We start from the raw sequence: 19,698 nt of genomic DNA on the forward strand, positions 1-19,698 counted from the left end.
GGGTTTATACAAGAATATGATTGATCATATATGATTTATAATTAACTTTCATTTTAAGTATTCACTTCATATATGATTTATAATTAACTTTCGTTTTAAGTATTCACTTCATATGGAGATCTCAACACCCTCTTTTTTAAAATGCAAAGTTATCAAATAGCAACAGATAAAATCGTAAAAACACATACATATTACATCCGTAAAACTCCAAGCATCAATATCATGAAAAGTTCTTCAGTATGTGTAATCAGGACGACCTTTTGATGAACCTGGTGTGAAAAACACCAAAAACATGGTACCTCACTGGAATGTTCTCGAGCGAGGGGCCCATCTGTTGTTCCAGTGTAGACTCCTAAATCCATGTTGCTATCTGATGTAAATCCTTGACCCTGACCATGGAGGGGTTGCAGTTTTTCGATGGACGACATCTCCAAACGAAAGGCCAGATAACTCGGTCGACATTTTTATGGATTTTTTAGACCTCGTCAATAATCGCTCATGACTTTGTGATAAGGTCAATGAGGCCCCACACAATGATAGCACAAACAAGGAACCAGAGGCATATGAAACAGCTTAGCTGGCACTCGCTCATGACATCCTGTGTGTGCAGTGTGAGATTAGGTGTATGTGGTGCCAGTGTGGTGCTGGTGGTGACTTGGCACGTCACTTGTTGTCGTCTTCCGTTGGTGACTAGGACACGTCACTTGTTGTCGTCTTCTTCTACCGTCTCTCCTGGCCTGTGACTACGACCTTGCAGTGGCTGACATGGATCCACGTGGCTCTCTCGGTGACCTTGACCGCTGTCTGGGTGATGAGGAGCACCTGGTAGGGACCTTGCCAACGGTTGGATTTCCAGCTCTTTCTCCGGAAGTCCTTGACCAGCACGAAGTTGCCGGGTTGGAGATGGTGAAGTGGACCAGTGGCAGGGGGTAGGTAGGGTTGTTGCTACCTGGCGTCTGATATCTGACCATGCAGTTATCAGGTAGTCGTCATCCTTTTCTGGGAAATCCACTGCGATCTGAGTGGCTCAGCGGGTAGAGATGCAGCCTGTCCCACAGAGCTGGAAGAAACATCATCCTCCACAGGGGTACAGGTGACTCAGCCGCTGATCCATGCTGCACAGGTTTCCTGGGTCCAGGACTTGGCTTCACTTGAGGCACTGTGACTGAAGTTTCCCCGCTAGGCAGGTTCAAATCCTCTTGGTAGATTGCTGAGGTATTAATCTCAACAATATAGCTAAAATCAAGTATAAATCATTTCTCTGATTCATAAAAAGTTGTTTCAGTTAAAATAAAAACTTCCCCAAGGGTTTTCTCAAGGGGGTCATGTATTCCATATTGCTCTGGAATTTTTATATACAGCAAGGTGATTGTTTCTCCTCTTACTCAGTTGGCCTCTAACGGCAGAAAGCACTGGGCCATAATTTACTCTTATCAGTTTAACGACCTGACAGCCCTACATCTCCATGCTGTGTGGAAACCAGCAAAAAGAATCAAATTTAAATGAATACTCTTTTAGGGTGTAAGCGTATAACAATTAAAATAACTGAAAAGAAAACTAAATAGTGTAAAGTTAAAAAACAATGAGAAAAATAATATAAAGGTTATTTTCCATTTCCTCTTTTGCTCTATAAAATATCCCTTGGTACAGAATTTACCAAGACAAATTCTAACTTATTGCGGGAAGATCCCACAAAAAGCCATCCTCTCCTGTGGAAGAAAGCACATTAACTGCCACGTGTGTGTGCAAAACATGTCATGTGATGTGAGACTGATAGCATCAACAGTGGATGGGTAGGCCGCAGTCATATTCCTATCTGGATTCTAAACTCAGTTGGCTGGGTGAATCGGTTCTCTCTTCTGGAGTGAAACTAAGTTCCCAGAGATTGACTTCACTGTATCCAACCCTTCTGATTTAGTTTTAAGCTAACCCTTCTCTGGACTTCGCCCCTTTTCTGGTCACCCATACACGATTTCTGAACTTAAACGGAAAAGGTGTGATAGTTAGATATGACCTGACCCTTGCCCATAGGTAGCTTTTCCATACATATAGGAATATATTCAGCCTTGTCAAATTGATTGGAATGTCCCAATTTGTTTTACAGTTTTTTATACTCCACTCTTTGGCTGCTCTAATGCCTGATACTTATATGGTAAAGACCAGATAGGTGTGATTCCCTTTATCCTGCAAGGGTGACAAAACTTTCTCATTTTTAAAGTGAGTGACATTATCCATTCCTATTCTCTCAGTTTTAGGAACAAATACTTATATGTTCCGCCATTTTAGCAGACACTGTGTTCCAGTTACTCTGGTCAGAGGATAAACATGTTTATGACTCCCTCCATTATCAAAGGTCACAAGGAAATACTTATTCCCACTGGGAGTGCAGGTCAGAAAAGGACCTGCTATGTCAGCACTAAAAATGGTTAGTGGTTCTTCCTCTATTATTTTAAGATGCTCAGGATGAACTTTCTTAAACCCATCCACCTCTACACATTGAAGACATGTTGACCATGTGTGTTGTAAGTGCAATCGCAGTTTTGGTAAGAGGATTTTATTGTGGAGACAATATTTTCTCATCTGAAATAGGCCCACATGGCCTAAACTGCTGTGTAATTCACGCACAACCTAAGGAGCTTCTTCAGGTGGTACGTGAATGCTTCCACCCTTTTTCCATATTCTAGGGAATATGGCAGTCCGGTGGTTAACTCGTCCCGTGCTTTAAGCAAGGTAAAACTTCTCTATTACCCTGATAGTCAAATTCGATTTTATCTGTATGGCTACGGACATGATTCCACTCTACATGCCTGCCTTAAACTCTGCAATAAGACCCTCAATAGATGGGCATGTGTCAGCGCTTCACCTTTCACATTGGTAAACTGCCTTTGTTCCCAATTATTAAGCTCTTCTTTACCCGCTTTGTAACAATAATCACTATCAGTAACAATATGGATGTGTGTTATTTTACCTTTTTTTAGCAAAAAGAAGTCCCTCAACAAATGGCCTTTTCCTCAGCAGGCTGTACCTGGTATTGCACCCCTTTGCTTGCAAAGTACTTCACCTGAATTCGTTTTTATTAAAAGGCCCAAGTGGCTGCTTGGTCACCTTTTCGCAAACTCCCCTCTGTCAACAGTGTTAACTTTAGAGCAGCGGTTTCCTGTAAAGGTGTCATTATTTCCCTTCGTGGCTTACTTCCTGAGGTCCTTTACACTCCACATCTGGATCAGACATCATCATCTTCCATTTTCTCCTTCTACTCATCATTGTTTCTGCTCCCTGAACAGTTTGTTTAGTAGCTTCAGATATTGAAAAATAAAGAGTGTATATGCACATCTTGGTACCTTGAGACATTTCCCTCAGGGCTGGATAACATTTGAATGCAAGAGCAAGATGCTTCTCTTCAGGAGAGAATTCTTCCTCTGTTCCTGATCAAGTCATGGACATGAATAACACAGATTTTCTATCACCCTGGTTCCTTATCTCCACACCTCCTCCTAAATCATTCGTGGCTAGATGAACTTCTCAAACTTTCTTCTTATCTCGCTTTGTTAGTTTCTGAGAATGGATCACAACATACTCTTTTGTTTTTTGATATTGAGATTTTTTTTCTGGTGTTAAGATAATTTTTTGAATCTCCCTCTTTTCTTAACAACTGGAGCTATGTCTATTTTAGATCTGACTTGGTTAAGAGTTGATTTGTTCTTTGGTGAGAGGAACTCTTCCCCTTGTGCTGGGGTGGGGGATGGGTAGCCTGCTTTGGGAGAGTTCCTTTACAATCTCCAGATCTTCCTCTGTGCTGAGGCCATAAAACTTGTAATGGTCTTTCGTGGTCTGCTCAGATTTTCTTCCCCTCCAGAGGTCACGCCTTTCTTTGACCCCGTGTGCTGCGTGTTTCTGCAGCACCTCAGGAGCATAGAAAAGAGGAGATTTTTTTCCAAAAGTGTAAGCTCCATTCATGAGCAAAATAGCACCACATTTTACTCTCCCTGCCTTGTCTTTAAAGCGTTATTTAAGGCTTGAATTGAGTCTTCTGTTGTGTAACGGAAAATCCCATTCCCAAAAAGGGGTCAAAAGCAAATAGTTTAGTTGATTTTGGTAAAGTATTTGAGCTTTAGCTTCGCAAAAAACTTTCTCATATTAGTTTTGAAGATATTGTTGGGGCTTGATATCTGCTGATAGTTCCCACATAGGTTTTTTCTTAAAAGTACATCATCTGATCACCACATTGCCTTCTGACAGTTTAATAGTCCTTATCATATTATCACTCTGTGCTTGCTTGCTAGGACCTATTCTCTTTGCCAGAGCTGCTGCTATTTCTCCTGCATGTTTTAGCTTCCTATTAGCAGGGTTCATTAACCTGGTTTGTTGATCCAGTTTTAGGATTTTCAATATTTGACATTATTTTTTTCCAACATTCCTTTTCCCTGAATATCATGTCTAACAATGTGTTTTCTTCTAGGAGTAGTAGATGAGATACTCATAAATGGCATTTGTGAGCTTTTCTCAGACATTATACCACCTGCTTGTTGCTCTCTGTCCAAACGGTAGTCTGACAGGAAACGTATTTTGGTCGCGGTACGCCCGTGGGTCTGGGCTAAGCTGACCAGGGCGGGCAGAAGCTCCGGATTTTGCTTCTGTGTATCCCCCCCTGTGTGGTTGGCTCCGAGTCATTAAAAACTGCGTTCTAACCTTGTCCGCCATTTTTTTTTTTTACATTTTTTTTTTTATTTAAGGGTTTACGTTCACTCTTTTATACACATGCAAGTTCCTAGGCTATTACTCACGTCGGATGAATCAGTCCGACTATACTGTCACTTGGTTCTAGGTTACTCTTTCTGGATTCAGCTAGTACATGCGGATACCTCAGTTAAGAGTGTTATGTACCGAGCTTCGAGCTATTTCAACAGCATAGGTACCTTTAGACCTATGTTTATCTTTATTAAATCTCCCATTAACTCTTCCCCACGTTATGTTTTAACTAGTGCTGTCAAAATTATCGCGTTAACGGCGGTAATTAATTTTTTTAACGCATGTGCAGAATGGCCCGCCCCATACATGCCACCATTGGCAGCGCCAGGGTATGGCTGGGGTAGGCTACACCCATACCAAGAAATGGCTTAGCCCCACCATGAAAAATGATGTTAAAGTAAGCGAAATAAAGTCTGCCAACTCGCGCGGAGTAAATTGCACAGACAGCTGTTAGTAAGATTGATTTCAGCAGCCACGGTTTTGAAAACTTTTGTCACGTAGTGATCGTCTTCTCAATAGAACATCTTTGATAACGGGTGGTGTTGTTGCAGGAAGTCCCGACGGAGAATACTTTTGCTGTAGTACGGGGTGCACATAACTGGTACGCAGGTTATGTGCGTAATCTGAAATGCGTACCGTCACTTGTGTCACAAAGCGCATTTGCGTACCGACGTACTTGTGAAGCTTTTCCAGAAGGCGGTTAGATCACCGGACGACAGAGTCGGTCTCCGTGTGCACAGACAGGGCTGCTGTTAACGTCGGTCTGTACAACGGAATTGTGCCAAAATTACGCCAACCGGCTGCGGAGGGAGACTCCTCCTCCCCCCCCCCCCCCTTCACAGGAGAACTGCGCTAAAACAGCTGATCACAATGTTCACACTCTGTGGTCACGAAGTACTCCACTAGCCGCCGCCCCCCCCCCCCCCCCCCCCCCCTCTGTTGACTTTCCTGAAGTACTCCCCCGTTGATAGAAATCAACACGTAATGAATTAAGACCCCACGGTTTGATGATTGATAGGTGTGTGGGTTGTCTTTCATTTTGACACGCAGAATTTTTTTTTAATAAACATAGTTTATTAAATTAAACATAGTTTATTTAAACATAAATTAAACATAGTTTATTAAATTAAATATAGTATGTTAAATGGATATATCCGCCTTCTTTCATTTATCTTTCCATTCCTACAAAAATATACATAAATAAATGGCATATTTTGGACATAGTTCGAATGGTGATTAATCATGATTAATTAATTTTAAAGCTGTGATTAATCTGATTAAAAATTGTAATCGTTTGACAGCCCTAGTTTTAACGCAAAAGTTCAAACCGCAGCTCTTTGTCAAGTCCTACCTATAAGTTTCAAAGTAATTGGACAGGTACCGAGCAGTGCTCCTATGGCTGACTTCACTATAGCCACCAAACCTGTATTTAAAAGGGACCACAGGGGCTTCTCAATTTGGCTAGGGGAAGAAGAACCTACTTTAGCTTCTTTAACAGACAGCAATATCCGATATAATATAACCCTCAGTCCAGTGCAATAGTATCAACTTAAATTACTACACTTTTAGGTTAAAATATATATTCTAGGATTCGGGTAGGTATTTTAACAAGACTTTCAGCCTGTATTTCGCTGATTTGTACTCATCGACTTTTTTCACTAGGTCGTTTTGGTTCTTGTATTTTGACTCTGTAAAAGTAGGCTATTACTTTTCACAGAGCCCCACGTTGGGCGCCATGTTTAGAGTCGGCGAGGTCCTGATAATTTATTCCGGTAAATTACTCTGACCTACTAATTGACCTGACTGAAGTTATTGAGTCTGTGTAAGTTTACTGCTTGGCTCAGATCCACCAACGTCAGCAAGATCTCACCCCTATTAACTCCCCGAAGAACCAGGTTCAATTAACTGCTGTTTCAATTCAGACAACTCTTTTTTAATCTGTTTAAGGGATCCCGAAGGATTTTGATATCAGTAAATGGAGTGTGTTCCTACCTAAGTGTGAGTGTGGCAGGGTGCAGTCTTACCTTTTAAGCAGGAGAGGAGAGCACAGATTTTCTTTTAGTTGTCCCAATCCAACAGGTGAGATCAGTTTATTTGAAGAAAAATAGGTCCAAACTAATACAGGGTTTTTACCTTTTAACACATTATAATCATATGCAACATATCATGCTGGGGTTATATTTTTTTCTAAAACCTTAATTCATATTTCTCATCTATCCAAGATCTGACTAAAACCATTAGTTATAAAATTCCTGTACGTACTAATAACGCCTTCCAGGATAGCCTAAATAAAGCTATTAGGTCTAAGATTCCCGTACGTCCTAATAACGCCTTCCAGGATAGATCTAAATAAAGCTTATTAGGTCTAAGATTCCCGTACGTCCTATTAACGCCTTCCAGGATAGATCTAAATAAAGCTGTTAGTTCTAAGATTCCTGTACGTACTAATAACGCCTTCCAGGATAGCCTAAATAAAGCTATTAGTTCTAAGATTCCTGTACGTACTAATAACGCCTTCCAGGATAACCTTACCGAGAGCCATTTACCCAGCCCTGAAGGACAGAGCCTACCCGGAAAGAGTATACCAGGGGTTTCCCCCCCCCTCTCTCGCGCTCTCTCAAAAAACCAGTCTCTTTATGCTAAAAAAAACTGGATCGAAACCCCAAAAAACAAACACCTCCTCTATTCCCAACCAACATCTTCTATTGGCTATGGCCTAAGACACACCTTCCCATGTTTGTGTAGAAAACAGGACATGAACAGACATATTCTATGGCTATCATAACCAACTTTTTGACGCCTCAATGTTTTTCTCCTTCAGTAAGGAGCCCCCCTCCCTGTGAACTGCTGTCAGAGGAGAGGGAAAAAACGGCCTACACTCTTATCAGAGACACCCATATCTCTTATAGGCCTTACACTCAACTTAACAAACCACTTGGTTTTGTTTATACTGTAACTATAGAAAAACCTAAAATATGAAGTATTTTCATTGTGGGTTATACAAGAATATAATTGATTATATTTGATTATAACTAACTTTCGTTTTAAGTATTAAACATACTATGAAAACTCTCAACACCCCCCCCCCCCATCTATGTATATACTCGCATTTTAGACTCTGTTACTAACTGTATATCTGTAGACTTGGTATGTCTTAAATGTCCGGTTAGGATGTATTAGAACAAAATCTAAAATGAAAATTGTAAATAAGCAATCTGTATGTAAAAAACCACCTGTATGTAAATTGTAAATAAGCCATCTGTATGTCAAATATGTCTTATATGTCTTAAATGACATGATGAATTGGAAATGGGGGACCCTGATGTAAACAAGACGAAAGTCTTTCTCTGGTCTGCATCCCCTTAACAATTGTATGTTTTGAGCTGTACTGTACTGTACCCAATATACAAGCTGTTAATACACTTTTCAATCAATCAATCAATCAATCAAAGCATGTTATTGAATTTCATTATTTTTATTATGAGATATTAATAGGATCCCTATAAAGCAGGGGTTCCCAAACGGTGTGCCGTGAGGCAAGTCCGGGTGTGCCGTGGGATTTTGTGACAACCATACGTTATTATTGCAATATACAACTACACAAAAATAATTATGTTTTAATTTACTATATCAGTACTTTGTAGGTTTATATGTACGTAATCTGTGCGACTTGTTCGTCCACATCTCCACGTGCAGTGCTGCATAAACATGGCTGAGTCAGCGATAACTTTCGAGGGGTGGAGGTATGCCCATTATTTTGAGTTCGTCCGAAGAATAGACAGGAATGTGACGGTGAGCTGCAAACTGTGTCCAGGCCAGAAGCTGTTATCCACTGCTGTAAACACCACGTCAAACCTCAACAAGCACCTGCAAAGAACACATGCTAAGGTGAAGCTAACGCACATGCTATTTGTTGTTTGTTTATATCACGTAGTCTGTTCTTCTTCTCTGTCTTCCGGTTGTTGCCTGTTTTGAATGACAAATACACACTACCGCCGCCTGCTGGTAAGGAAAGTTATTGCCACTCACGCATGCGCAGTTCGTACGTGCTCGGCGAGTAAAGTAACGAGTTACTTTATGTAGATAGTAACGAAGTAGTGTAATATATTGCTCTTTTTTTTTAAGTAATATGTAATATATTACATTTTTTTAGTAACGACCCCATCTCTGGAGTTGGCGTTCTCTACTCTGATTTACATGAAGAACAACAGGAGGTCACGGCTCTCTGTTGAACAGGACTTGCGAGTGGCCCTCTCCTCAGTGCCACCAAGGATTAAAAAATTCTGCGTGCCCCGACAGGCACATGTATCTCACTAATTTGTAAGTCGGCAAAATATTTACAATAGCACATGTTTCAATGCTGATTGCTGAAATGTTACATTTATAATTTGTAGTTCAGGACCATGGACAATGCAGCTTCCTTGCATTGACAGTTCTCTGTGCTGAATTTCTGCTGAGTTTCCTTTGCCTCATTTGTAATGTTGTGACCTGTCTGGTTTAAATGAGTGTGTTGCTGCTTTGATGAAGCCTAATTTGATAAAGTTTCAAATTAATTTCTGAAATATTTCGTTAATAGATATTTCATGAGTAATATAGTTGTCTTTGTCATATTTTATTTGGCATTAGTAAATAATTATGCACATTTACAGATATTTTACATGATATGAGTGATAACACGTGTTATAAGGGCTATTTTGCACAATAGGTGTGCCTTGAGATTTTTACTTGTCCTTTGGTGTGCCTTGGGCACAAAAAGTTTGGGAACCACTGCTATAAAGTATATTCATTACTCGTTATTCTCTACTAATAGTTCATTAAAGACTGTATATAATTACTATTTTTGCACATCCCTTTCAAGATTTCAAGATGTTCTAAGCTAAGGTTTATTGACATATATTATACACAACTACGGTGTAGTTATGCAATGAATGAAAACTTGGGTCACAGGTTCCTCAACAGTGCATTACAAGACATCTATCAATGTGTGTATATACCTCCAACATTAAACTGTCATTCTGCACATTTATTATACTATCTACATACATCTTATAAGAGTATAATACATATATATAATATCAGTTAAAATAAGTGCTTAAACATAGTTAACATTGCAGGAAAGCAATATATTAGACGCTAAGTACTTTGTCAGGCTTAATATTTATCTGTAGATACAAATGTCACTGTGTGTGCTGTGTGCTCTGCATGTGTGACCATTAAAGAGGGTTTCATCCCTCCATATTCTTCTTCTATACCCCCAAAGCTTTTTTCTTATTCAAAAGAAGACCTTAACCTTAAGTATTCTTTAATGTTTAAATTAAGCCTTATTAGTTTGTCTGTTTTGCACATCCTCCTATTAATATCTAATAATACAAATAATAAAATGCAATAACGTGCTTTAACCACCAGGTGTCCCTTTCTATCAGCTGTGCACCGTTATGGTGTAAATACAGCCTATCTACCAATTGGATCAAATATAAAAGTCAGCCGAATTAGTGTTGATACTGCAAGGAGACATATTGTGTGAAAATAAATGTAAGATGCTGTTTAATTGCTTATATATTTATGATCCACGTCACGTTTTCAGTTTTGGCGGCAGTTTTTCCTGTTTGTCTAGAAGTCTTCTCATCAGGGCTCTATAAATACAGAACTACGGCAGATATGTAATATGTAATGCAGCCGAACCGTGTATTACAATGCCGTTATATGATGACTTTCAAAGAGAAAAGCAAGCACACTCGGAATAAAGTATTATTTTATTTTAAAAAAACGTTTTCAGATTTCACATTACATAAACACCAAATCCCAGCATGCATTGCGGCTAAACCATCCAATCATCGAGCTAAGGATCTTGCCTACGTCTGTTTCCGGTTTAGTTTATGACGGATGTATTTTGTTATACACACATTCCTTCATATTGACATTTTAATTTGCATTAAAGTATTTCGTGAGGCCTTCTAACATGTTTTTAAATATAACTACGGTTGTAGTTGGAGAGTTTGTAAATGAACATGAACCGCAGCTGTTGCCTGGCAACGCAATCGCACAACGTCACGTCCGTTAATTCCACATCCACACACATGGATTAACATCGATTTAATACATTAATGTAGCCTTTGTTTCTGCTAAAAGAGGTGTCGACCAGCTGGGGCAACAAGAAAATTGGCGTAATTGAGTGTGACTATTAAAAAATAAATCATTATTATATTAATATTGACAATAACAACCGACCGTCGGGGTAGCATTTGCTTGGCATTTCCGGGTATATCTCCACTGGTTAACATGGGTTAACAATACCGTGTAACTGTCACATTTGAAGGGACGAAATCGTGACATCTTCACGTCTCCCAGCATGTTCACGTCTTGCCGTGATACCGGGTTGCTTTGAAGTCATCTTGCTTATTTTTATGGTCGTTTTGCATCTTGGTGTGTTCATTTAGTGTCTATTTGTAGTAATTTTGTAGTAATTTTGTGTCATGTTGTTTGTCCCTGTAGTCATGTTTTGACTCTTTACAGTAATTGTGTGTCTCCTTTTAAAAATGTAGTTTATATTTTGTCATTTTATAACTCTTGGAAGCCATTTTGTGACTTTCCTTTAAGAAATCTTAGCATTAGCCTAATAAGATAGAAAATAAACAATATCTATATTATATACCGTAACAACATACTATGAACTGTAATAAAGTGGAAAAGCAACGATTTCACTCTCACCTGAAGACAAAGTCATGGCTGTCGATGTTCCTGCCCTGTTGGGACCCTCGCAGAATTCCTCCGTTTCCTACCACGGCGCAGCTAACACACCTGCCAGGTGAGCCTCGCTCGAAAAGACGAGAGCTGTTGAGGAGGGAGAGCGTGGAGCCCACAACTGCAGGAGAGGAGGAACAATTCAGATACCTTAACTGTGAAGTCCTGCTAATAAGACTTCGCTTAGGTGAATAGGGTACAAAATGTAACTAATAGATATCAAATGAGACTTCTTCAGTTGATTATTTACTTTAAGGCAATTACTTTTTGTATTACAAGTTTTCTGAAGTGTCATGTATAAATATGCAAATCAGGTATAAATGCACATTTTTGGTTAACTCAGACAAAAATCTACAAACACAGCTATATGTGTATCCAGTGTGGTCATTAGGGGACCCCCACCTAGTGTCAGCAGAAAGTATTAAAAATAATGATTACCAAAAAAAAATCTATAAAATATATTTTAAGATCATGGTTAATCATCTGATTCGTCTGTATATTGCTGTTTTAGTCTATGTTCTTCTAATTAGTGTCTACAGTGTGTGCCTATTGAGACGTTTTGAGCCATGTGGGACAAAACCCGATCATGCCCCTCCCTCTCACTGTCTAAAACTAAGTCAATGGTGACTGTAAAAACTACACTGCGCATGCTCAGAGTATTTTTCAATTTAATGTGTGTGGCAAAAAAATAATGACCATAGAGTGGCAAAGTCACGCTCATCTACTTCCGGTCCATGGGACCTTATTTTGAAAAATTATGTATTGAAGTCAATGGAGAGAGAAAACGTATCTTTCGATCCCGTTTGAATTGTGCCACGAATTACACATATGATGTTTGTCAATCTTAAAAAATCAATCAATCAAAAAAGTCACAGTTTGTCGTAAAACTGTTGAAATATAAGACTATGAAAAATACGCAACTAGAAAGACTACAAATCCCAGAGTCGCGTAAGTGATGTCATAACTGATGTCACAATTGTTTTCCTCCGCTAAATATAAGAGATAGTTAAGATAAGATAACTTTAACAAGATGCCTGTGTGCTTAGTACCAGGTTGTTATCATACCAGCAATGGGTCTTGCTCGTTCTTTCGCTTCCCGTCTGATGAAAGGACCAGGAGTGGCTGGATCAAGTTACGTCTAACATCACGTTAGTTAGCATTACAGCCTTAGCCTTGTCATTTTTATTAGCCTTAACATGAAGTAACATTAAGTAACCCAAAATGTTAAACAGTAAGAGTAGTAGTCATATTTCGTGAACCCTTTGAAGAGTACTGTCACACCGGTGTGATCATTCTATAATACACCATTTAAGCCCGGGGGAGAAATGCTAACGCTAACGCTACATTAGCATCGGCGATCTTTTGTACTTCATGCTATCTGCACAAATGGTTGACATTAAACATTGAAAAGATCAGGCAGTTCAGAGAGAATCAAAGGAAGGCAGGCAGGCAGCTTTGCATGACATTCTTCTGGACGTGTTTCATTGTGGTGATATCGAGGGTAGTCAATCCCTTGTTTAGCAAGACAGTAGTGACGGCCATCTTGGTGACGTGTGTTGTTCTGGGAGACCAGAGATGTAGTTCATTCAGTGTTTCACACAAACAAATGTGTTACTTCACAGTTTTACGACACATTTTATTTTTTTTGACTGGAAAAATTATCTTTTAAATTGACAAACATCATATGTTTAATTCGTGGCACAATTCAAACGGGATCGAAAGATAATCTTTCTCTCTCCATTGACTTCAATACATAATTTTTCCGAAATAAGGTCCCATGGAGGTCCACCGGAAGGGGAGGGACTTCGCCACTCTATAGGGGCACTGAGCTGCCATCCCCACCATACGTCATCTCACATAATTCAGAGCTGATTGGCTGTAAGTACGTGTGCCGCGAAAAGTGTAGTGTGTGAAGAGGAGATGAGAGAGGTGCAGTGACGCATCCTAAAACCCAGAAGTAAGCTGCGCATTGTTTCCCTCGACAAAAAGGCAATGAGATTTCTCCATAGGATTTTAGAAAATAGCTCCAAATAAGATCTGTGAGAAACGTACCTGTTAGATAAATGCACGTTTTGTTCAGCCGGATAATATCCACATGTCTGTTGTCTACCCTACTTCATCATTTTCTAATCATAAATCTATCGATTAGATTTATGATAGACTTTTGAAACTACAAGAAGATAAGGAGGACTTTTACAAAAAGTAAGAGATTTTTGTCCCGAAGGATAGCATGGACTTCATCTTCAAGTCAAGGTAAGACCACCATTTTATTGAAAATGGGATCTAGAGAGAACAATCCAATATTTAAATGATACAATTACATTTTTTGGGTATCCTTTTGTTGAACTGTCTGTTTAAAATTAATCGAAGCATCAGACAAAAAAAGCTTTTGAAAATAATATTATATTTTGATTTAGGTCAAAATATAATATTTGTAAACCTGAAGAGTCAGTGCCAGTGCCTCACCAGCCATGAACCTCACTGCAGAAGCTTATATATAGACATCTAAGTTTGTTGTGCCCCACCACTTTTGTACATGTAAAAACGCCACTGTTTGTATCTAGCATTTGTTCCCATTAGTCGTAGCAAAATAAAGATACATTCTCCAAATGGATTAGACAAACATAATTTACCGTCAACAGGAAGTCCCCTCCAGCCGTACGGAGGGTTTCGCTTCCTCAGATGTTCCCAGGCAGGTTTTAAACTCCGCGCCCACTGGAGAACTGACATGGAGAACCTGAACTTCTCTCGGAGAAGTACATCGTTCTTCACAGCTTTCCTCAGAGAACATGCTGCTTCTATCTGAAATAAATTGCAAAGATACATTTAAATACAGTCAACTCACATTAAAACTGCAGAGAATATTACACTTTATAATGACTCATTGCATTATACATTCTAGAGCTTCAAAAATTAAACAATTAGTCAGACAAAAGATTAATCACAAAATATATTGATTATCGATTAATGGTTAAAGTAATTTTTCATTTATTCAAAAAATATAGTTTTAAACTTCTAAAATATGGAGATTTCAGTATTTGCTGTTTTACAAAGTAAATATTGTTTGTCTTTGGAATGACAAAACAACAAATGTAAAGACATCATCTTGGACTTTGAGAAACTTGAATAAACATGTTAATTAGTTTTCTGATTTATTTACAACACAAATTATTCATTCATAAAAAACACAACAAAACTTTGTACAATGTTCTGAGAATTTAACAAATGAAAGCGTCATCATTCTTTAAATATTCTCTTCACACATTAAGTCATTGTGGCATCCTGTGTTGTGTGTAAAGCCTAATATATTTTTCTCTGCAATATACAAAATACTTGTGCTTCTTGTAGTTCATTGTATTGATAATATGTTTGGTATTTGGGCACAAGATATGAATACTGTTTGAGTATACTTGAGTAAATGTAATTAGTTACTAATCTCTCCTGCAGCAGAAAAGATAACAATAACTCACTTGTTCTTCTACTTCTTCTTCTTGACCACTCGCTGACACAAGACTCCAGTCCACCTGATTCTCATCTAGACACTCGATGCTTCAGACACACGATCATAATAATAATAATATAAAAATGGTTATTTTATGTCCCAAAGAAACAGTTGTTTTCGAGCAATACATTGGAAACATATTTTCTTTTTTGCAGATTGTAAAAAATAAAATAAGAAATGTTTTGTGCCTGTCAATCATTTTCAATATTTCAAGCAAGGTTTTACTTGTATTATTAAGTAATCATCTTCTTGTAAAAGGCTTTTGACTCACATTATTGTAATAATGTGAAATTGTTTTATTTTACTTTTTCTACCTATTATTTATTTTCCTTTGCTAAATGTTGTTATACTTTTAAAATAGTTGCATAGTTTATTACCTTAATAAACTCTTACCTGTTGCTGTGTTGTTGAGAATATAAAAAGGTACAAATAATAAAACATAAAGTCCCTGAAAGGAAGAATATATACTTCATGGAGCCTCTCATTCTTCTACTTAATTGTTGTTCTTGTTCTTCTTCGTCATGGTGTTGCAGTCAGGTGCATTCGATTCAGGAGAGGCTGAAGTCCATTTTTAATGACAAGGGGATCTGTCTGTAAACTGCAAGCTTCACCTCAGCATGTAAAAACAGTTTTTCTTCACTTCCTGGATCAGCCCACCAGTGTGATGTGACGTCACCTTGGGGGCGGGGCTAGGACGTCTTAGAGGTCAGTCCCTTTTTAATTAAAGAGATATATTGTCTTGTACAAAAGTGAATTCCATTATTGTAAACATTTAAGGATACATCTTTTAAAAGTTGTCACATTACAAAAAAAATAATTCCCAAAACATTCTTTAGTAACATTTGAAAATATAAGTCCATTGTTTTTTTTGTGTGAGAGTCTCAAATTGTGCAGAATCGTGAATTAAATCCTCTTTTTAAGATATTTATTATAATTTAATATACAATTTAAAATTAAAATGAGTGTTTCTAGATATAACCAGAAGTTGAATATGAACTCAGATCATATCATCAAAAAAGATCCTAATCTGCTATCCATATGTCCTATTTTTATCAATGTGTTATGACATTAGGGTCATGAAGAGTGAGATCGCTACCCCTTTAAGAGAGGGGTGTGGCGCGTGCATGTGTGAGTGGGTATGGTAGAGCGAGAGTGAGCGAGCGGTAGATATGTTTTCTGGAAATGAAACGAGGCAGCAGGAAAAAGCATAGGTCTGTGATGTAGTATCTTGTGAAACGGAAGAACTATATAAATACAAAGACCTCCCAAGACGGGCTCGCCTCTCCAGTGATTTCATAAAGTGGGTTATTGAATCCGAAGCGTGTTGCTTCTGCCCTGGGAGACGACAGAGAGTCACCCCCCCCTGTTTCCTCGACCACGGTCTGGGAGCCGACAGGAAAGTTCAACATTGGCGACCACGCCACGACCACATGTTTGGACGTTTCATATGTGACAATGAGCCCAGTCGGCCGAGGTTTTCAAGCACAAACCCTTTTGTTCAAGACTGTGAAATACAAGGCCGAGGCCCATGCGACCCCAAGCTCATGCCACGCCATCAAGGGTGCAGGACACGTGTATGGCTGCTACTGTTTCAAACCCCTTTACCCCTGAATATAGGGGAGAATTCATACATAGCACGCCAGTCCCTTATCCTCCATGCTATAGGCTGTCACCAGAAGAAGAGCATAGTCAGACTATGCAATTAAAGTGCCATTCCCCCAAATATGAATGGCCAAAATCACGTGCACGCCAGCCTCGCCGTGCACACTGCCAGGATTCTTCAGAGGGTGAGGAGGACTGCGAACAGAGAGAAAGAGTCCCAATACTGCGCCCTGGTCAGTATGGCACAACACCTTGGAAAGAGTTCCTGCACAGGTTTGAGAGCTGCGCTAAAGCTAATTGTTGGTCAGAAAAGACTATGGCTATCCAATTGAAGTTTTGCCTTGTGGGTGCAGCAGCGGCAATTGTCCATAGAAATCCCAGGTCTTCACAGTGGGACTACCGCCACCTGCTGGAGGAACTAGAGACTGCATACGGCCCCTCTTCAGAGAATGCAGCAGCAGTGGCTATTGAATTAAGACAGCGTGTCCGCAAAACGGGTGAGGCTCTTCATGTTTTGAGGGATGACATTTATGGGAAAGTGTCTGTAGCCTAGGGCTGGGCGATATGGCCAAAAAAAGAAATCCCCGATTTTTTCACAAAAAATCCGATTTACGATTTAAATCGATTTTCTCCCCCCCCCCCCCCAATTCATATGCAGATGACAAAGTAATTGTTCCAATTTTAACCAATGACATATCACTGGAAAGACCAGGATGTCTTCTGTACAGTACATCAGGGATTGATAGAGTAGCTCAAAAGAGTAAAAGGAGATGCATGTTAACAAAATGTCCACTACAGTGGACATTTTCAATGGGCTGGGTCCCAGGAGGCTATATTGGCACCATATCCTTTGCTATATACATACCGACCGCATCTGTAATGGCTTTCCAGCGGGCCAAATTCTTGTCATATGGGATGCAGTTTGAAAATGTCTGTGTTACGGTAGACTGTATTTTGGCGGCTGTGCTTGTAGTGCCGCGGCTTTTTTCATTCCGCTGCGCGGAACATTTCTCCCATTCAGCAGGATGCTTTTGTTTGAGGTGCTGCAGTAAATTTGCCGTACTGCTGCCTTTGCTAGCAACAGACTTCAAATATACTTTGCAGCGGGGTGTTGTCTGGTCTAAATCTGACCTCGCGAACGCAAACCAATTCCAAATAACGGATGACACCGTGCCTTTCTTTGGAACAATTTCTTCCCTGCTCGTTGTCATGTTGTTTGTGTAATGTGTATCACTCTATTTGGTAAATGCGCGCACTGTGCGGGTTAGGGCTGAGGCGAACTACGGGAGCCCAGAGGGAAAAGTTGGCGGATGTTGCAGAGAAAACCGATTTTCATTTAAACAAGTCGACGTGAACTACACACTCGAGTTAATCGATAACATCGATTTATCACCCAGCCCTACTGTCGCCTACAGTAACAGGAATGAGACTGAGCAAGACATGATAAGCGTTGAAGTTTTCACTAATGCTCTGGGAGATGCAGAAATTGTTCAAAAACTGTTGGAGCAGCGGCCTCAGACACTAGCCCAAGCCTATGACATTGCCCGCCGCCATGAAACCACCAAGCAGACTGCGCTTTATATCACTAGCCGCATGCACCCAGGGGCACACAACATCACTGAACGGAGGCCCCGTGCTGCTGTCATCAGGGAAAGAGCAGAGGAGGAGCCGATTGAGACTGCAGCCACACCCCCAGGACCCAGATGGAAGCCTGAGCCTGCTAACTCCAGCCCATATCCCCAACACACCTTCTCCAACCCAAAATTCACACCCAGCAAACAAAAAGGCCATAAAGACATTAACTGGGAGGAGATTCGTTGTCATAACTGTTCAGGATTTGGTCACATGAAGATAAATTGCCCCTCACCAAAGAAAACAACAAGAGCCCAAGTTTATTCAGCATTTCCTGAAATCACTGACCCCACTGTGCTTCACCTTAAAACACAAAATCAAGAAATGAGTATTCTCATGCTTATAAATGAACTGGAAGTGTGTGCTGTTTTGGACAGTGGTGCACGGAAAAGTGTGTTGGCTCTGCATCAGTACGAAGCTATTCACCCAGAGGTCCGGCCTCCTCTCCAGCAATCAGTTGTTACGTCCGTTGTTGGTATCGGTCCGGGTGGCATACCTGTGCTCGGTGAGGCTAACTTCCCTGTCCAGATAAACCGACGCCAAGTTAGCATACACTTCCTGGTTGCTGACATAGCTTCAGATGAAGCCCTGCTAGGCCATCCATTCCTGGTCCAATCCAAAGCACGTCTTGACTATGTTACCAATTGTATGGTTCTGTTTGGTGAAGAGGTCCCATTCTTCAAGCCACGAAGCAAGCCACCATCACGTGCAGTGAGAGTATCCCGGACTGTTGTAGTGGAGCCTGGGCAGGAGTACATGATGCCAGGCTACACACATTATAAAGGACAAGCTAAAGGGGAAGTAATGCTTAGCCCCACCAAGGGTTTCGTTGAAAAACACAGACTGCTGGTAGCCCGAGCCCTTGTAGAAACTCAGCACTCTGGAACTGTGCCCCTCCGCATCTTCAATCCAGGAAACGCTCCCGTAACCATCAAGGAGGGGGCCATCGCAGCTGTTCTTCAACCTGTCGAAGCTGTACAGCCTGCAGCCACTACAGATCAGCCGGGGCAGACTGTCATTGGTCCCACGGTCCCAAAGCACCTGCAACAGCTCTACGCCCAGAGCTCTACTGAGCTGAAAGCTGAAGAGCAGCCCCAGCTTGCAAAGTTACTGCACACATATGGCAGTGTGTTCTCTACTGGCCCTGATGACCTCGGCCGCACTAGCCTGGTGCAGCATGACATCCTAACCAGGCCAGGTGCCCCAGTCAAGCAAACGCCACGTCGTATGGCCTCAGAGAAGCAAGAAAGTGCCAACCAGCAGATGCAACAGAGCCTGGAGGTAGGACTGGCCCGCTGCAGTAACAGCAGCTGGGCGTCACCTATAGTTATGGTGCGCAAAAAGGACGGCACCTACCGCCTTTGCATAGACTATAGAGCCCTAAATGACAGCACTATTAAAGATGCGTATCCACTACCCCGCATCCAAGACACACTAGACACCCTCTCCAATGCCAAATGGTTCAGCACGCT

At 40.4% G+C, this 19,698-nt stretch overlaps 1 protein-coding gene across 2 annotated transcripts in view; it reads right to left on the reverse strand.

The window, feature by feature from the left end:
* Positions 1-16,074, reverse strand: part of st6galnac2 (ST6 (alpha-N-acetyl-neuraminyl-2,3-beta-galactosyl-1,3)-N-acetylgalactosaminide alpha-2,6-sialyltransferase 2) — a 28,742-nt gene extending 12,668 nt beyond the window's left edge. The window contains exons 1-4 of one of the 2 annotated variants that reach the window (XM_034206620.1): positions 15,386-16,074; positions 14,961-15,039; positions 14,124-14,292; positions 11,458-11,611 (exon numbers count right to left, since the gene is read on the reverse strand). In XM_034206620.1, the coding sequence (XP_034062511.1) occupies positions 11,458-11,611; positions 14,124-14,292; positions 14,961-15,039; positions 15,386-15,477 (494 nt within the window). In that variant the 5' untranslated portion in view covers positions 15,478-16,074. The remainder of the gene's footprint in view (positions 1-11,457; positions 11,612-14,123; positions 14,293-14,960; positions 15,040-15,385) is intronic. The other variant, XM_034206629.1, reaches the window with a different exon arrangement.
* Positions 16,075-19,698: the final 3,624 nt, after the last annotated feature.

Source organism: Gymnodraco acuticeps, unplaced genomic scaffold, assembly GCF_902827175.1.
Source record: "Gymnodraco acuticeps unplaced genomic scaffold, fGymAcu1.1, whole genome shotgun sequence".
Lineage (NCBI taxonomy): Eukaryota > Metazoa > Chordata > Actinopteri > Perciformes > Bathydraconidae > Gymnodraco > Gymnodraco acuticeps.